Raw genomic sequence first — 18,505 nt, forward strand, 5'->3', positions numbered from 1 at the left:
AAGTATAATTAAATCTTGTTTCAATCTTATAAAACTCAATTTTATTTGCGATAAAAAACCTGATCTCCAACCCGGTCTGTGTAAACGGACCCTTACTATATAGCACACTAGCGCCCCTCTGTCAATATCAAAAAAGTGTCACAAGATTCTTGTTATATAAATATGTCATATCTTGTATTTCCTATGTCTATGTAGGATTTACATATTTTCTGACAGAACTAAGCGCAATTACAACATCTCATCGGACCAGACAAGACCAGACAAGTTTGTAGTACTAAGTTACACGGCAAGGTTTAGTTTTTAATGAGAACAAGACGGGCATAATTTAATTTTATTTAAATCTAAACAAGCCCCGTGGAAATTATGACCACATTTAAAAGTCCATAGACCACCATCTTTGATTAAAACCTCATTTTGTAACGGTAGGCCGCAGAGAGAACAATCACTTACCCCTTTGAATAATTCAATCATGTTTATTAAAATTTCTTGTAGAGTTACTTTATTTTTTGACTTTTTAATAGATAGTAATCTGTCTCGTAATGGTTTCAGTCCCCAATGATCTGACATAGCTGCGACTGTCAGAGGTAACGCTGTATTCTTGATTTGACCATTTTTTGTACATTTAAGCAGCTGACATATCTGAAAAGTCATAAAATAACTATCTTACATACACATTAGCTCACTCTGTTTTACATAACTCAAACATTAACTACCCATCTTACTAATATTATAAATGTGAAAGCTTAGATGGATGGATGTTTGTTAGAAGGTATCTCCGGAACAACTTAACAGATCTTGATGAAATTTGGCACAGACGTAGAACACAGTTTGGAAGAACACATAGGCTACTAATTAAGTTTTTTTTCAATTCCACGAGGATGGAGTCGCGGGCGACAGTTAGTATATCAATATGTTTTAATTAAAATATAATATATTTACCTCAAATCTTGATTCTTCAAATTCATATGAACTGTATATTGTATCAACAAGTTGTGAAATGATGGTGACGTCATACTTTACATATAAACAGGCCAGTAAACAAGAATGATAGAATTTTATGGTCAAAGCGCCCATGTCAATTAAATGTCCATGCTTTTTCATCAATTCAACAGCATTTTTACCTCCAACCGATTTTATTATCAACGAACCCAAATCATCCCAACTTAACATATCTTTAACTGATATGTGATCAAATTTCTTATTACAATTCAAACACATATTTGCATGTAACACCGCATACAATTGTATGGCACGGTCCCATGTATCTAATGTGAACTGCGGCAAGAAAGAATGCAAGAGAGACTCATCCAACATTTGCAGTAATATCCTTAAAACATTCAACAAATCTTCATTCCTACGTAGATATAAAATCTTTCTCCACAAATATGGCATTTTCTTACAAATATCATAACACTGTTCTTTAGTTTGGACCGACCATTGCCTCTCTATAAACTCATCTATCAACTCCGAAAAAATCGGTGTCTCATTACGAGCAAAAGGCAAAGGAAAACCACATTCACAACCAATATTAGACAATTTCCTTGATTTTATATTTATTGATATGCAGGAATCTACAAAGTATTTATATAATACTTCATTGTTTATAATATCATCTAATAAATCGCATTTCTTCGTTGAAATACATAAATATGTTAGAAAAATATTATTAGGAACAAACTTTGATTCATCTAATGCTCCAACAGATATACAGTATCGTTCCAAAGAAAGCATTAGTTCATAGATTTCACTAATATCACAGGAATTATTTTCAATTATAGAGGTTAAATTCGTTTTCTCTATATCCTTATTAACTAAACTTAATCTATGGTATTGATAAAGTGTCCTGCATACTCTATCATTGTCTACATTATTGTCTGTGTCTATGGCTTTTTGACTAGAATCTTTAAAAACAATTTCCTCATCTAACTGTAAATGTACAGTAACTAATTCATCAGGAATCTTCCTCGGAATTATCTCTTGGATATTTTTTATCGGTTCTTGAATTTGCCTTTCGGAATTAAATTGTTTTACCTTTCCTTCTATATCTTCCCATTTATCTTTTAATATCTTTTTGCTAACTGTGAATTTATCAGATACAGCATTACTAAGGCCTTTTAAAGCTAATAATGGGTCAGGTTGCATTGAATATGTGTCATCGTTTATTTCAGATTTTTCATCTAAAGTTGTCTGAGTATGGTATGTGTTGTCAACAACATAAATGCCTGATTTCATTTGAGTTGCTTCATTTAATTTTAAACCATTAAGCTTTTCTAAAATATCATTAATTCTATCCAATAATCCATTACTCTCTAACTTATCTTTCAATCCAACTAAAATATGTAACTTAGGCGATGGAATACTTGTAAGCAAATAATCATGATACAAGGCACATAAATTAGCACAAAGCGTATATTTTTCATCTAAATAACATTGTATTAAAAATTTATCTAGCTTCATAAATCTGGTACAAATCAGAGATCCATTGCTAAGCCAAATGTATAATAAATCATGATATATTTTGCAATCTATAATATCATTATATTTATCAAACCATAAAGTATCATCTACGTTGTGAACATTTAAAAAATATAAAGCTTGTCTATTAAAAGAGAATATGGCATCATTTATAGAGTACAGTTTGGAAAAAATTACAGATTGTCCATTAATATTTTCATCGACACTTTCAACTGGGACATTTTCATTATCAAAAGAATCTGTTGTAACTTTCATAGCTTGTTTAGCTAGTACTTGTTTAAACTGATGGGTTCTTCTAACCATACCATCAACTGTGGCTTCCCATAATCTAGATGAAGGTCTAGCACAATATATGAGGGTATTTGAAAATTGTTCACCAACAGTAAAACCTAGTTCTCCATCAACAATACTATATTTCTTTACTTCAGTGTAATCTTGTTGACTACTCTCTAGTTCCCCGTTGACATTAGCCTTATCTTTTGTCACAAAACAAGCACCAAATTCACCATCTCTAAGTTTTTGTCCAATCTGTCTATATTGTTCTTGAATAATATTACAAATATAGCAACGAGTTAGTGTTGATACAAGTAACATACAATCTTTGGCGTCTAATTGACAAATTCTCGAATCGAGACTCAAAATTATTTGAGATGAGCTTTGAAATATTGTTTTAGTCTGTAATTGAAACATATAAACTTTATTAAAACCTTTAAAGCAATGAAATTCTTAATTACCCCAATGCATTTATCCATACAGTAAAAATGTAATGAGTAAACTAATAGACCGCTTTTCAAAATTCTTTTACCATCAGAAAGCTATGTTATCAAAGAGTTAAAAAATATATAAACACTTTTCTTCCCTTCCGCAAGAACGAAGCCAATAGCTTAATGTTATAATAAATGCAACAACATTTTCCAGCATTATTGTTTAAAATAGCTTTAGATATATCTTGTTACTTTAACAAGGCTATTCTGTACCATAGTTTAAATGAAAAATAAAATACTCACAATGAAACTTTGTAACTGCAACACTGACACTCGTCCAACATCATCACCAGTAAAAAGCATGTTCCCGCTCCAAACCATTGCTGTGATTTCGTTTCCATGGTGATCTTTGGATGATGTGGATGAGTGGCTTCCAGTGAGAGTTTGGTCACAACCGGTGACAGTAACCGTGCCTTTTCCATTGGCAAAACCAATATGTTTTTCATCTGATGAAATTGTCAAACGAGTTATTGGACCATCCTGGAAATTTTAATTATTGAATTAAATACAATGGAATGGAGTAAAAGATCTAACATCAACAAAAGTTACAATAAACATTTTTTAGAAATCATCCTGATAAGAAACAAATTGTGCTTTAGGGTGGTTTAAATTTTAACAGTCATATTGTTTTTAATTTAACAGTGGTAGAGCCCGCTTTAACATCTTTGCACAAATTGGCCCGGTTCGCCCGGTGAAATACCATGACCACACAGAAGACAGGCGTCAAGTGGAAGCTATTCCGCGTTTCGCCTGATGAGTGTGTGTCCCTTTTTCCTTATAAGGAAAGGATGGGAAGTGGAAGTGGACTCTCCGGAAGAGAGGATGCATGGAAAGGGAAGATATTTTCTTTCTGTGCATCCTTTCCTCCGTCGATTAAAGGTTGACAACGCATATGCGGATTGCATATGCAATTGCGTATGTCTATGGGCAACGATCACTTCGCTATTTTAGCGATTTCAGGTGGCCGCTTGCTTGTTTGCCACCTAATGATATAGAAAAATAATGATAGCTCTGAAGTAGAGAAGGCAAAGGGAGTAAAAAAAAAAGTTCAACTTCTGGATGAATATCCAGATCTACACAATGGATTTCATTATATACAGTCAGCTACATAAGTATGTATAGATTTACAAAGCTTTAGAAACTTGTATACACCTTATTTTTAAAATATATTTGCACATATATGTCCTTATGCTTCCAAGTATGAACCTGCTATAATGATGTGACTTAGTATTTTTAGTTTTGTAAATTTTTAAATATTTATGCACGTGACTGTTATGAATGAAGAGTTATAAAAAATGTTGAACTCTGGTAACAAACAAAAATGAATATATTACTATGGCAATTGGTATTAAGAAGGGATACAAGACTTCAAATATATGTTATGATAGTTTTTACAAACCTTATTTGGTATTAGCTGAACAAATTCACATGGGTTTCTATTGTACACATATATACCACCACTGGTTGCACCAAATGCTATCAATGATTTTGATACATCAAAACATGTAAACTGAAAAAAATTGAAACAAACATCTTTAATTCATTAATAAGCTAACTTTGATTTACCATTTGGTTTATGTTAAATTTAATTTTGGCTTTTTAAGAAATGTTTTAAAATATTAATGAAGGGTTATTTTAAGAAACATGCTGTTTCCTGGATTTTTCACTAGTACTGCTTATATGATTTTGGATAGATCAATACAAAATTATTTCAAGAGATGATTTATTTCGAAGGTTCCAAATGGAGGTAGTTAAAATCTACATAAAGAAAAAAGCAAGGGATATGATTAACGTAAAATATATTGGTATTAACATAAACATATATTTCTAGGTTTAACAAATGATTTTTTTCTATTATAAATTTTAAATCAAAATAAGAATACCCAGTCCTGAGACGTGTTTGTGAAAATTTTGATATATTGCCAAAAATTTACTTATAATTACCTACCTTGATTCGATGCACATTTTTTAATGGGTAATTTATTACATCCGTAATATTAGGAAGTTCTTGAAGTACGTAGGGAGGTAATTTACAAGTCATGATTTACTTGCATTTTCTTTTCGAAATTCACATTAACAATATTTTGAGCAAAATAAACATTAAATTATCTCTGTCACTTTTAATTTAATAACCTAAATTTAAATTCATGACAGATTAAAAAGCATAGATTACAGAGAACATCAAAGAGCAAGTTATGAAACATAGACTATATATTGAGAAGGAGAACCACAGACGAAAATAAAATAAAATGTTTTGGGCCTAGCATTAATTTTAGATAAAACACTTAGAAATTGTTTCAATCTCCGGAACGGCTGGATCGATTTTAGCAGGTCTTTGACGAGAAGGTAGCCGACGAACGTGGACATATTGTAGGCTTCTTTTATTCCCACTTCTTTTGGTCCACGAAGTCGAGATTACTAGTTCTATAATAACAACGTTATTGTCCATAATATTAATCACCGGCGGTCAAAGGGTAATACAGGGTTACCCAAACAGTGTTTAACTATAATTTATGGAGTAATACAATTGAAATTCTTAAATGTTTAGAATGTCAGTCGATGAGGGAGATTTTTGTACCTTTGATTGAGTCATAAAAGTAAACAAATTTTTATTTTATACGCTAAGTAATATTTAATAATTATATAATATATATTAAAAATAACTTTTAAATTAAATTTAAGACAAACAAATCAAGCTAATATTGGTATTACAAATCATAAAGCACGATTTTTCATTTAATTTAAACATTAAAATATTTTAAGATCAATTTTAATTGTATCAGAACCGGCCATGTTTTCGGCTAAACATATGTAGGAACCCTCGTGCGTTTTTGATACATTATTTAAAGTAAGATCGTTTACAGAACTTCCCCTGAAAAAAAGATAAAACTGTTATTCACACGTTCTATTGTTTCATTAAAATTTCAGTTAATTGATTGTACTGAGCAAATTAAATCATCATTGTTCACCTTAATAAAGTCGTGAGAGTTGAATTAAGTGCTATAAACTCCCATTTAGTCGAGGGTTCAGGATGACCGTGGTGCACATGACACTGTAACGTGACTGATTCACCTGTTCTGATTGTTATAATTTTACGTGGCGGTGGATCAATGTACGGGGGAACTGGAATAAAAGCATTTAATTATATATTTTTCCTTGGCTTTGTTTATCAATCTACTACATTAACTTAACCTCTGTCGATACGACCGGGTCAAGGACGGTCTGTTATGTGTACGGATCACAATATTTTCCAAGTTTTAAACAATAACTTTTTTAACTGTGTCCGGTTTCTTCAACCACGCTCTTAAGACTTTATTTTTGCTATTTTAAGTGCATATTTTTGGTGTTAACTCACCTAATACATTCAGCGTAACGACGCGTTCTGCTCTTCCTAAATAATTCTCAGCGATGCAATAATAGTTTCCTGAGTCGACAGAAGATGCAGTAAACCTATATGTATATTTTAAATATTAAATTTTTTTTACATTCTTTCAAACTAACATGACCATTCACATTTCACAAGGCCCACTAAAGTTATAGTAAAGAAATAGACGATAGTAACCAGTTTCTTCTCTTAGACTTTGCAAAAGAAATAAAAAAAACTACGTTATATTTTCTTTTACCTAAGCGTGTTCCATTCATCAGTTTCATGTCGACTATCTAGAGGAATGATAATGTCATCTTGTTTCTTTTGCCATCTCACTTCTGCTTTTGGTATAGCATCGACTTCGCAAGACAATTCAACGTCTTCATCTAGTCTCACTATCTTTAATTTGTCATAAAATTTTATTTTCGGTGGATCTATGAAAAATGTAAGAAAATGTTTCTCCTTAGCTTCATTATTCATCCAACGTTTTATCAAACTTGAATTTTTGTCTTTTCTGATATTGCGTGCATTAAAGACACAAACTTTAAAAATATTTAACTTACTAACGTCTGCTGCATGTCTTTCATTGTCTTAACCTTTCAACAAATTAAATATTAAAAAAAGACTCACATTCAACTTTAATTAACAATTCCTTTGAATCTGTTCCAAAAATGTTTTCCGCTTCGCATTTGTAGATACCAATATGTTCCGTCTTGACTGATGGGATTTTGAGATGATTTTCCTCAGCGCTAACTCCTTCGGGAATATCTTCGTAACCGTTATCGGTTTTGAATTTCCAAGTCACCTTTGGGGCTGGTTTACCTTTTTTAATTCTAGAATTGAAATAGGCTTTTTATGAAGAACTTGACTTCTCTATTGTAAAGAAAATCAAATTTTGCAGATAGATTATGTGCAAACTGCTAACAATTTAAATTGACTACCCTTGTGTTTCTAAATTTAAAATCTCTGTATAAAACATATCGTCATCCTTTTCGTTATCTTTGACAACATTGCGATAACAATATGATTTAAACGGGGATTTTGGTTTCAAAAAGCCACGGTAACAAATCTATTTTTGTCGAAAACTAGATATTATTACCTGATTGCGTAATTAAATTGGGTATTGTTACAATCGAATATAATATAAAGAATATTAATTTACTTACGTGCATTCAATATTAACCCAATCGTCTAATCGTAAGACGAGCTCAGAATCGTTTAACTCTATTTCTGGTAATTCTGAAATGATAATTTTTGAAAGAATACTTAATTTAGTAACAATTTAGAAAAAATCAGGATTATAAATATTCCTGGATCAATGTGTTTATGCGATTTGATTCTTCTACTGGAAAGAAAATACTTCAAAAACTAACTAACTAAGATAATGCAGCAACCCGAAGTGGGCCTTAAAGTGGGCTAAATTAAAAAGAAACGATCTGACGTCGTGGATTAATGTACTTGAGTATAGTATTATGGAATGTAAGAAGCCTATATCGACCATGTGCGAGTTACCAGGTAGTCAAAAAGCTAGACAGAACATTAAAAATAGATAAATTAAATTTGCATTTTCTTACCTACTCCTGATATATCTACTATTGCGGTATACCTTTTACTTTGAATATTGTTATTGATTTCACATCTGTATTCTCCTGTCAGTTGCGGAGTCATATATTTTAATAAGAGCATACTTTGGTCAGATAAAATTTCTAAGTTGTCTCCATTTTCAACAAGTGAATCATTATGGTACCATTGTATGGTTGCCTCTGGGTATGCGTCGACTTTACAAGACAGCTGACCCTCTGTGCTGTATTCAAACGTAGCGTCTGAAATTTTACATTTCTTTACTTGTTAAACATGTTTTCTCTGTTTTAAAAACAGAAACGTTAGTTTTTTTTACCTTGTGGATATTCTAAAACTTCAAACATAAGAGTTCTATTCACAAAAAGATCCATAGTCAATGTATCTTCACCTTCCTTGGACTCTGCTTTGCAATGAATCGTGTTGTTTTCGGTTACTTTATCAACGTATGCATAACTTATAAAAACTGATCGTGTTTCGAGTAGAGCATCCTGTAAACAAATGTCTTATCATAACAATTTAATAATTCTTCCAAGTCATATAAGGTCACGGACGCCTTTAATCACTTTTGCAACATTAACCAAATCTTATACTAATATATATGCAAAAGTTTGGATGAATAGATAGAAGTTTGACCACATAACTCCAGAACGGCTGAATGGATTTGGATAAAAATTTTAAAACAAATACGAGTAGATTACATCAAGGAATAGCGCGTAGGAGGCTACTTAGCTTTTTTATAAGATGCGATCGAAATCACAAACTACATTTTGTACTTACTACTAGTTATGAGATATGACTATTTTAGTTTGTAAGTGCCACACAAAAGACAGGTGTGAAGTGGAAGCAATTCCGCGTTTCGTCGGATGTGTGTACGTCCCGGAGGCCTAATTTAGTCCTCTTTCCCTTCCTACCCTTTTTCTTATAAGGAAAGGATAGGAAGTGGAAGTGGACTTTACGGATGAGAGGATGCATGGAAATGTTTTCTATCTGTGCATCCTCTCCTCCGTTGATTAAAGGTAGGCAACGCATATGCGAATGCCTATGTCTATGGGCAACGGCCACTTCGCTATTTCAGGTGGCCGCTCGCTCTTTTACCACCTTATAATATAAAAAATATACTGAAATGTTAGGAGGAATAATAGCTTTTAAAAAATAATAAAATCATTAATGTGGATGACGTATTTACAAGAAACAAATAACTATAGAGATAAAAATAATTGTTAAGAAATAATAATAAAAGCGTTCGATATACAATTTTAATTAATTTACGCAATGCAACTATCCGCCGGCGTGAATTATTTAACTATGTTTCTTTACAGACGATAATAACATTAAAATTTCCTGTCGACAAAACCAGAACCAGCTTTATAGTTATGAAGCTTTAAATAAGATTATTAAAGTGTTTGAGGTTCAAAAGGAATTATAATGTAAGGATGTATCTATGACATGTCAATGGAGATCATTATTTGAGTAAATTTTAGAAATGGGTAACTCAACTGAAATTTATGACCTGCAGATCAGCTCACGGCTCACATGTGTGCACAAATCAATGAACCGACCTACAGTTCAGCTCAATTTGTACCTGGTCACTAGACAATTCGCGGCTTTTCGTCTCTCATAGTTATAGTACTTAGCGATGAGCTGTAAGCTGGGAATTTAGTTGTTGAACCCCAGCTCAACATGAGAGCTGAACTTTGGAACCGGAGCTAATTTACACATGGCTACTATACTTTGAAGTAATGGTATAATAGTAAAGTTTTTTTTGAGTAATTAATTTCATTTATTTAAAAGAAGTTTTCCTTCAAGTCTGATATGAACCAGCAACCTACGGATAGACATCGTTTAACATAGTATGTAAAATTTTTACCTCTGAAGGGAATATGTTCCCAATTTCATCGGACCAAGAGATTGTTGGTTTTGGATATCCGGATGCTTTGCAGGCGAGCGTTATATTAGCCATGTACTCCACTAACGCCTCCTTCGGTTCAATCCATTCTATTTTAGGTCTTTTCACCTGTAGTTCTTGAACTGCAATTAATAACATAAAATTAATAAAGTAAAATGTGAAATAACAAGCTTTTAAATTTGATTTACGGTCAAAGATTGTTAATAAGTTATTACGTTCCAAATGTTACATAGTTCTGTATTTGTTTTACGGAAATGAAGAAATTTTTCAAAATAACTTAAACTCGAAATACATGCTTCAATAAATGGATGAATTTGGTCCGAACGATGGTCCAAGTAATTTTAGCAAACTTACTCATTTTTTGAGGAGTTAGCGTTCCCGTCGACCCTTTGATGACTTGATAAGATTCATCGTGGCCGTAAATCTAAAAAACAACAATCGAAATATATGACAATTCATAACTCAAGCTGATTTTTATTCCTATTGTAATAAATGGGAAGAGGTTTATTGATGAGGTCATCGACCTATCTGGATCCAATCTGTTCTATTTCCCCCATCTGACCTTGCTAAGCTCTATACATAAAAACTTATTCGTTATTGTTTACTGTTCTTCTTACTTGTCTTTTTACTTTCTTTTGTCTAAATTGAAATAGAAACGTCTTAAAGTAATTTAATATGTATCTTAACTTAACTGTAATTTTAAACGATGTATCTGGTTCGAAGTATTCCTGCGCCGAATATAAACCCAAACTTCTGTCGACAATTTCAACATCAATCTTCTTGACACGGCGGCCATTAAATCTTATATAAATCGAATTCAATTCGATTGATATTTCAGCTATTGCGATGGATATGTAATTGACGGTGCCTGTATATAACAGCACAATTTATTAGTGAAGAAAACGGAAAATATAAAATTAGGAAGCTCAATCTATGGCTGATGAAATGGGGTCCTAGATAAATAATATTAAAAAAAAAAATTGAAAAATTAAAACTGTTTATTACAATTAAATGTTTTTTTACCACTTTTTTCCACTTTTTTGTTAATTAAAACACCTAAGGAGTATTCTATATGTTCTTCCAGTGCATGTTCTATGCCAATTTCATCGAGATCCGTTAAAAGGACAAACTTACATCCAGCTATCCCTTCATCTAAACATTTGCATTTCTAATATTAGTAAAATGCATATATGTACGTACGTTATTATAGATACATATTAATCATCATCATAATTGAACGATTATTGGGATATAAAAATAAAAAAAAATTCATACTCTTACAATCCGGAAATAAGTTGGTCTAAAATAAAACGTGGCAATATCATTCAGTTATCGCTCATGAACAATTTCAACCATTCCATAAATTCCATTTGCAGTTTTAAACGATAAGCGTATCATAAGACGTATTGACGTAATAATAACATTTTTTTTTCTTTTTTTTATATCATAAGGTGGCAAACGAGCGAGCGGCCACCCGAAATCGCTAAAATAGCGAAGTGACCGTTGCCCATAGACATACGCAATTGCATATGCGTTGCTTACCTTTAATCGACGGAGGAGAGAATGCACAGAAAGAAAATATTTTCCCTTCCCATGCGTCCTCTCATCCTGAAAGTCCACTTCCTATCCTTTCCTTATAAGAAAAAGGGTGGGAAGAGAAAAAGGACTAAATTAGGCCTCCGGCACGCATAATACAAGGATTGGAATATTCGGTGTATACAGCTTTAAATTCTGCTATACGCCGATTACTTGAAGTCCTTACACTTCAATACTAATATTACAAATACGATAGTTTAGATGGATGGGAGCACTTATGGTATAGGCAGAAAAGTTGACAATGAAAAACACAGGCTACTATTTTTTTTAATTCGCCTCGGATGGCGTCGTGAGTGACAGCTAGTTTACAATAACTTTTAAAAATTACCTGGTAAAGGTAAATTAGTAGTCTCCTTCAAGCTCCTTGCCAATTTAGGTGAGAAACCTAATCGAAAGTTGACTTCTCTTCTTTTATAAATTGTAACTAATGTTTTGCCTTGACAGAATATTTTCACACTATAAGTTCCAACAGGTGGTGAAATTAATCGTAAAACCTGTATCAAAGATAAAATTTTACATATTAATATTTTCATCAAGAAATTGAGAAAAAAGGACGCGCAATTGTTAAATTATGTGTAACCAATGTTATATAGTATTGTGAGAAGAAATGTCGGTATCCCATTTAACGTTTTGTTTTTAGTATTTAACGTAAGGGATAAAATATTCACTGCGTTTAAATACTTTATGTTTCGACGTAGAATGAACTATAGCTGTGATATTATAAGTTTCTTAAAAGGTACGCGTCCATTGGCCCGCGCCGGACGTACCGCACGCACTGCCCCACACAAATTAAACGCATTTGGCGATGGCATGCGTCCACTGCAATTACAAGTGTTTTCTTGATTTACGTTGACTTGTTTGGTCATGGAGATTAGCGAAGATACTAACTAGTGGCTTTTAAATGATTTGTGTGACGTCACCGGCACGCAACGCATTTTTTGTTCATAAATGCCGGCTTTCGACGCGGCTGGCGCGGATAATGGACGCTGCGCTATATAAAATCATACAATTTAAACTAAAGTCCGTTGCGTGCGGTGCATCACGCGTACCTAAATAGATTTTATTGATTACTATCTTCTAATAAACAAAATATGTTTGAGTATTCTTACTTTATACACATACCTTAGAATGCAACGTGTTGACTATACGATCTATTGCAGGAATTTGGCCATTTTCGTCCAGAATTTCTACATTCGGGTACTCTCCAGTAACTGTTATAACCATGTCTTTTGTGTAACCATCAATTGAAATCTAGAAGATTATAATATCCACATTAGAATTTAAAAAAATAATCGGATCAGAGAATGATATAAATCTTACTTATAAAATACGAATGTTTAGATGGATGGATGTTGCTAGAATATATCTCAGGAATGGCATAGATCTCGCTGAAATTTGGCATATATGTAGAAAGTAGCCTCTAAGAACACATAGGCTACAGTTTATTAATTGCGCGGACGGAGTTGCAGGCAAAAGCTAGTATTTCCACAGTACTTTGAAGCTGCATAGAATACAAACCATCTGAATATGTAACGTTTAACATTTATTCAATAATACTTACAGTAAATTGCTCTGATCCAGTAAATATTTTATTAGCCACAATCTCAGTCCAATCTGTTTTGGATATTTCTTTCATCATTCTAAATACCTGAAAGGTTATTACAAATTATTAATGTTTTTAGTTCACTGGATTTCCATTAGCTTAGGACGAGTCTAAGAAGAAATGAATCAAAAGATTTTTTTTAAAACAACCGCACATGACATTTCGTAAAACACAAGTGTTGTTAGTATAAAAAAAAAACTTTTTATCGAAAAAATTGTCTCATATCCTGATTAGAATAAATAGAGAATTAAAGAATTAAGACACCTAACCGAGTTTCGGCTGACTATGGCTATATCGAATAAGCAACCATTATTGTTACTTATGATATAAATTTTTACTTACAGAACTTACAGGAAAGCAATTTAGCAATTCATTTTCAAGTTTGGATTTTATCCCGTTTATCAGTCAAATCCTATTATTTGTTACCCCTACCATAGCCTAGTAGAATGTGTAATTTGCTACTTTTGTACTCGCGGCCATTTTGGATTTATAATGACACTGAATAAAAACTTGCATTATCTTCAGAATTTAAGGTGTCTATTATATTATGACAGATATATAAATAAAAAGAAACATAGTCGACGACTTCCCTAATAGTAGGAATTAAATCATTTAATAATATTTAAAAAAGTCACCTGTCGAAAGTTATTCAATTGAAGTTGAATAACGGAACCGGAACATGATTTGGCAACGTCAAAATATGCATCAATTGTACCCACCACAGACTTGCTACCACTCGAAACACATTTTCCACTCAGAAATATTATGACCTGGAAAATAGTACAGTTAATGTGAAGTCAGGATTGAAGTATGAGAGTAACGCAGATTAATCAGGTATGTAAAACTCACCTGGCTATTTGTGCTCCGACATAAATTTTCTATAGAGTTTAATTTACTATTATTTCTTGCATATCCATCGGTAAATACAAATATCATTGAATTTGGTTTACTGACTGTCAACGCTTGTTCTATCGCGGGCAGTGAATTCTCCGGACATTCATTGCCACCACTGACTTCAACTATATTCACTAATTCAACAAGTTTGCTAGGTGTTTGTAAAATAATAGGAGGTCCGAAGCCTGAAACAATAAATTATTGTTTTGTAAAATTTGTAAATAAAAATACCAAAATTATCCGAATAAACATAATAAGTTATTTTTTACATTTTTTTATAGGCACAGCATGCCTTTAAATGTAAAAAAAAACTACAAGAACTCGATTAACTAATATCACTGTCTATAAACATAAATTAAAAGTAAAATTAAAAGCATTCTACGGACAAAGGTGAAAATGTAAGTCCCGAAAAAAGGATATTTCTTTCCCAAACATGCCCCCTTCTCCTCCAAACAGATTAAAATAAAGTCGTGTTAACTTACCGGGATCATCGAAAGGTACCAAAATATAATTATCTATATCAGACAATGGAGTCTTCAAGATAGATTCAATGTTTGATTTTAAAATATCTATTTCTTCACGCATCGATATTGTTGTATCTAATACTATTGTAAAACTCTTTTTACCATATTCATTTGCTGTTACAAAATTTGAAAAATATAGTAACACGAAAAATAATAACATTTTTAGTACGTTCCGCGTTTGCAAATGTGACGAAAGTACAAACTGTTGAAGGGAGAAATAGTTATGCTTAACTATAAACCTAACATCACAGAAGCTCTTAAGCAGAAGTGCAACGGAATAGATTTTAACATTTTATGGTGCAATTTATAATTTTTCTTACGTAATTGCGAATCTTTTTTATCAACGTTCGAAAATTTATACATTGGATGACCTGCAAACGAGAAAAGCTGCATAAAATCTATATAAAAATATACCTTAAATTTATTTACGTTATCATAATATTTGCTTTTGTATTTGTTTCATCTAATTTAGAATATTTAGAATATTTTTTTTGCGTTACATTATAATCTGTAGGTCCTGGGTTCGAATCCCGCCATGTACCAATGTGTTTTTTCGATTTCCGATTTACCTATGTACATTTATCCGACGTTCTTACGGTGAAGGAAAACATCGTGATGCAACCTGCACATATCTGAGAAGAAATTCAAAGATATGTGTGAAGTCAACCAACCCGCACTTGGCCAGCGTGGTTGACTATGACCTAATCACCCTTAACTTAGGGTAGGCTCTGAGCCCCTCGATGGGTCGTATAGTGAGCTGACGATGAATGAATGAATGAACATCATATTATTTGTATATCGGGAAATTTCGTTGCCGTAACATTTGTATTAAAAGTATCTTCAAACAGAATGAAAGAGATAACGATATGTAAAAGTCCAATGAGCAATAGTTAGAAGTATAAAGGATATGGGTTTTTTGTTTACACTCGTAACTAAAATCATGTTACATGCTGTTTCATTTTCCTTATTGTCTGATTATATTATTTATTAATCTTACTAGTATTATAAATGCGAATGTTTAGATGGATGGATGGATGTTTATTTGAAGGTATCTCCGGAACGGCTCAACGGAAGAACATAGTCTGGAAGAACATATACGCTACTTATTGAGTTTTTCTTAATACCTCGCGGATGGAGTCGCGGGCGGCACCTAGTTATATATTAGTTTAACTTCCACTTAACAAACACGCGATATGTTGCATTGTATTGATAACCTTTGATACATTGTTACTTGATTTAGAATAACTTTTCGAGAAATTTAACCCTATTCCCTATTACATTACGAGCAAGATCTATTGAATACATAATAGTTCACTGATATACATACAGCTGATAGCATTGTGAATAATTATTCATATTTAGTTGCAGTTGAAAGGTATCGTTCATAATATTTGCGGCACTGGATGTCGGTTTTGATACACTCCCAATGTAGATAAATATACTTCCGTAGATATTTAATCTCACTTAAAATGTAAAAATATTTATAAGCAGGATGCATATATTTATTATGGCGCTACTGATTACGACGAACATTTCATCTAAGTTTTAATCATTTGGTTTGACTACTACGATTAATAAACATACTAAAATAATAGTAAGTAGTGCCTAAAGAGAAGGTCTTCGTGTGAAACTAAATCTTATTATACCAAAACATTGTTAAACCTTTAACTTTCCATCAACTAAAACATCTCATCAACACCATTTCATCTTAATTAATACTCCTGCTTTTTGCTTTCCAATATATTAGCAAATCTTTTTGTGTCGTAACAACCAGCGGTAATTCCATTTCAATTATCTTTCAAACATAAACTTTCTACAGCGAACAAAATCAATTTATGAAAAATGTTAGAAGACTTTTGGATATTGTAATTGGACGTAATTTAAGACCTTTTTATTTTAGCACTAAATAAATAAATAGTTATTCAATTAGTTAATATAACAAAGACTAATTTTCCTGTTCTTTGCGTCCTCATTATAAACATGACAGGAAATTATAAAGATAAGTCTATATTACTAATGCTATTATTTTAAAAACAACACTGCACTTCAAGATAAATACTATACCTAAATTTAATTAGGCTAAAATATTATTACCGTATTCATGTTATTAAATGAATATATTACTGTATTAAAAGTCACCAATATAAAAAAGGGATCAAAAAACAATAGTTAAAACTTTAAATTAAATAACATTTAATATTCTCTACATTGCATTATATTACAACACAATTTAAAAATTCTAATATATAACAAAATAATTATAAATAAATCTATATATATAAAAGAAATTCGTGTTAGTTACACCATTTATAACTCAAGAACGGCTTTACCGATATGTCTGAAAATTGGTGAGGAGGTAGCTTAGAACCAGGAGACGGACATTGGACCCTTTTTTAATTTATGCCTTGAAGAGCTTTTTATTTAACTTCCTAATATTATAAATGCGAATGTTTAGATGGATGTGGTGTGGATGGATGGACTGGTGGGCTACACTAATTAAGTTTTTTATATATCCACGCGGACGGAGTCACCGGCGACAGCTGGTTTACTATATTTCCTGATATTATTCTGATTTATAAGACCGATATTGTAAATGGTTTCTCTTCTTATTACTCTGAGAAGGATTAATGTAAACAAATAGCCTATAGGATGTCTCGTCTTAAACATTGAATATGAGTGTGGAGGAGAACACCAGTAGAGGTGGGTCACGGAAGATATTAATGAATTGCTTAGAAATCATGATCAAGAAAGTAACGATTGAAATGACAAATGAATCTGGATTATAAATACTTGGGATAAGGTAAGGGAGACTATGATTTTCTTGTCTATTCGTTATATCACAACATAACATGATATAATAATACAATGTAGTGATTATTGACATCACTTTATTCATGTACTCGACAAATTTTGAGTGGCGGATTGTTTGAAATCATTATATTGAGAATGTTTCTTAGCAGATATAATATGCAGTTTGTATCATATATCTCCTTCACCGTAAGAAGATAATATGGTATTATAGTACTAAATTAAAAAAAAACAGTCAATATTTTTACTAATATTATAAATGCGAATGTTGGTGTGTTTAGATGGATGTTTGTTATTTGTTGTCAGTCTGTAATAACATATAGGCTATACCTATGATCCCGTAAATATGGGTTTTTGTGCGATGCGTTTGATTTACTCGATACCTTTGTGAGGCTTAGATATGTTATAGATATGTATAGCTATAGAACATAATCTCAAATAACACATAGTACACATCTCTTTTTTTAATTCTGCGCTGAAGTTGCTGGCAAAAGGTTAAATTAAATCGGAATAAGTGACATTTTCCATCGCATTTTAAATAATGTGATAAAATGCAGCCAAGGGTATGTTTTGTAACCCATCCAATATGTGTGCTCTTAGTTAATCATCATCAGCTTACTATACGTCCCCACCGAGGGGCTCGGAGCCTACCCTAAGTTAAGGGTGATTAGGCCATAGTCAACCACGCTGGCCAAGTGCGGGTCGGTTGACTTCACACATATCTTTGAATTTCCTCTCAGATATGTGCAGGTTGCATCACGATGTTTTCCTTTACCGTAAGAACGTCGGATAAATGTACATATGTAAAATCGGAAATCGAAAAACACATTGGTACATGGGCGGATTCGAAACCAGGACCTGCAGATTGCAAGTCCAGTGCTTGACCGCTGAGCCACCGTCGATGTTAGTTAATAATTGTTTATAAATGAGGAAGTTCCCAAATATCTATTTTTAGATCCACAGCCTGTGTTCAATGCACATTCGTTT

At 32.3% G+C, this 18,505-nt stretch overlaps 2 protein-coding genes across 2 annotated transcripts; both read right to left on the minus strand.

The window, feature by feature from the left end:
- Window positions 1–177: 177 nt before the first annotated feature.
- On the minus strand, window positions 178–5,403 carry pink (WD40 repeat domain-containing protein pink). The gene is made up of 5 exons (XM_013316259.1): window positions 5,188–5,403; window positions 4,639–4,749; window positions 3,483–3,719; window positions 940–3,150; window positions 178–639 (listed from the first exon to the last, which is right to left on the minus strand). The coding sequence occupies exons 1-5, from the start codon at window positions 5,278–5,280 to the stop codon at window positions 301–303; spliced, it is 2,991 nt and encodes a 996-aa protein (XP_013171713.1). The 5' UTR covers window positions 5,281–5,403; the 3' UTR covers window positions 178–300.
- A 567-nt stretch (window positions 5,404–5,970) lies between these two features.
- Window positions 5,971–14,904, minus strand: LOC106120698 (hemicentin-1-like). Its single transcript, XM_013316070.1, has 17 exons — window positions 14,669–14,904; window positions 14,142–14,371; window positions 13,928–14,062; window positions 13,251–13,337; window positions 12,812–12,940; window positions 12,018–12,183; window positions 10,786–10,961; window positions 10,448–10,517; window positions 10,055–10,215; window positions 8,504–8,675; window positions 8,181–8,429; window positions 7,773–7,845; window positions 7,237–7,439; window positions 6,863–7,040; window positions 6,595–6,689; window positions 6,209–6,362; window positions 5,971–6,111 (listed from the first exon to the last, which is right to left on the minus strand). The coding sequence occupies exons 1-17, from the start codon at window positions 14,868–14,870 to the stop codon at window positions 5,988–5,990; spliced, it is 2,604 nt and encodes an 867-aa protein (XP_013171524.1). The 5' UTR covers window positions 14,871–14,904; the 3' UTR covers window positions 5,971–5,987.
- Between the last annotated feature and the right edge of the window lie 3,601 nt (window positions 14,905–18,505).

This window comes from Papilio xuthus, unplaced genomic scaffold, assembly GCF_000836235.2.
Source record: "Papilio xuthus unplaced genomic scaffold, Pxut_1.1 DF826949.1, whole genome shotgun sequence".
Classification (NCBI taxonomy): domain Eukaryota; kingdom Metazoa; phylum Arthropoda; class Insecta; order Lepidoptera; family Papilionidae; genus Papilio; species Papilio xuthus.

Coding starts and splice junctions, on each gene's coding strand:
- pink (XM_013316259.1), bottom strand. CDS start 5,280: ATGACTTGTAAATTACCTCCCTACGTACTTCAAGAACTTCCTAATATT. Junction 3,151..3,482: donor TGCAGTTACAAAGTTTCATT/GTGAGTATTTTA, acceptor TTTCAATTACAG/ACTAAAACAATATTTCAAAG. Junction 640..939: donor TTGAAGAATCAAGATTTGAG/GTAAATATATTA, acceptor ATGACTTTTCAG/ATATGTCAGCTGCTTAAATG.
- LOC106120698 (XM_013316070.1), bottom strand. CDS start 14,870: ATGTTATTATTTTTCGTGTTACTATATTTTTCAAATTTTGTAACAGCA. Junction 14,063..14,141: donor GTCGGAGCACAAATAGCCAG/GTGAGTTTTACA, acceptor ACTATTTTCCAG/GTCATAATATTTCTGAGTGG. Junction 7,041..7,236: donor ATTGTTAATTAAAGTTGAAT/GTGAGTCTTTTT, acceptor CATTTTTCATAG/ATCCACCGAAAATAAAATTT.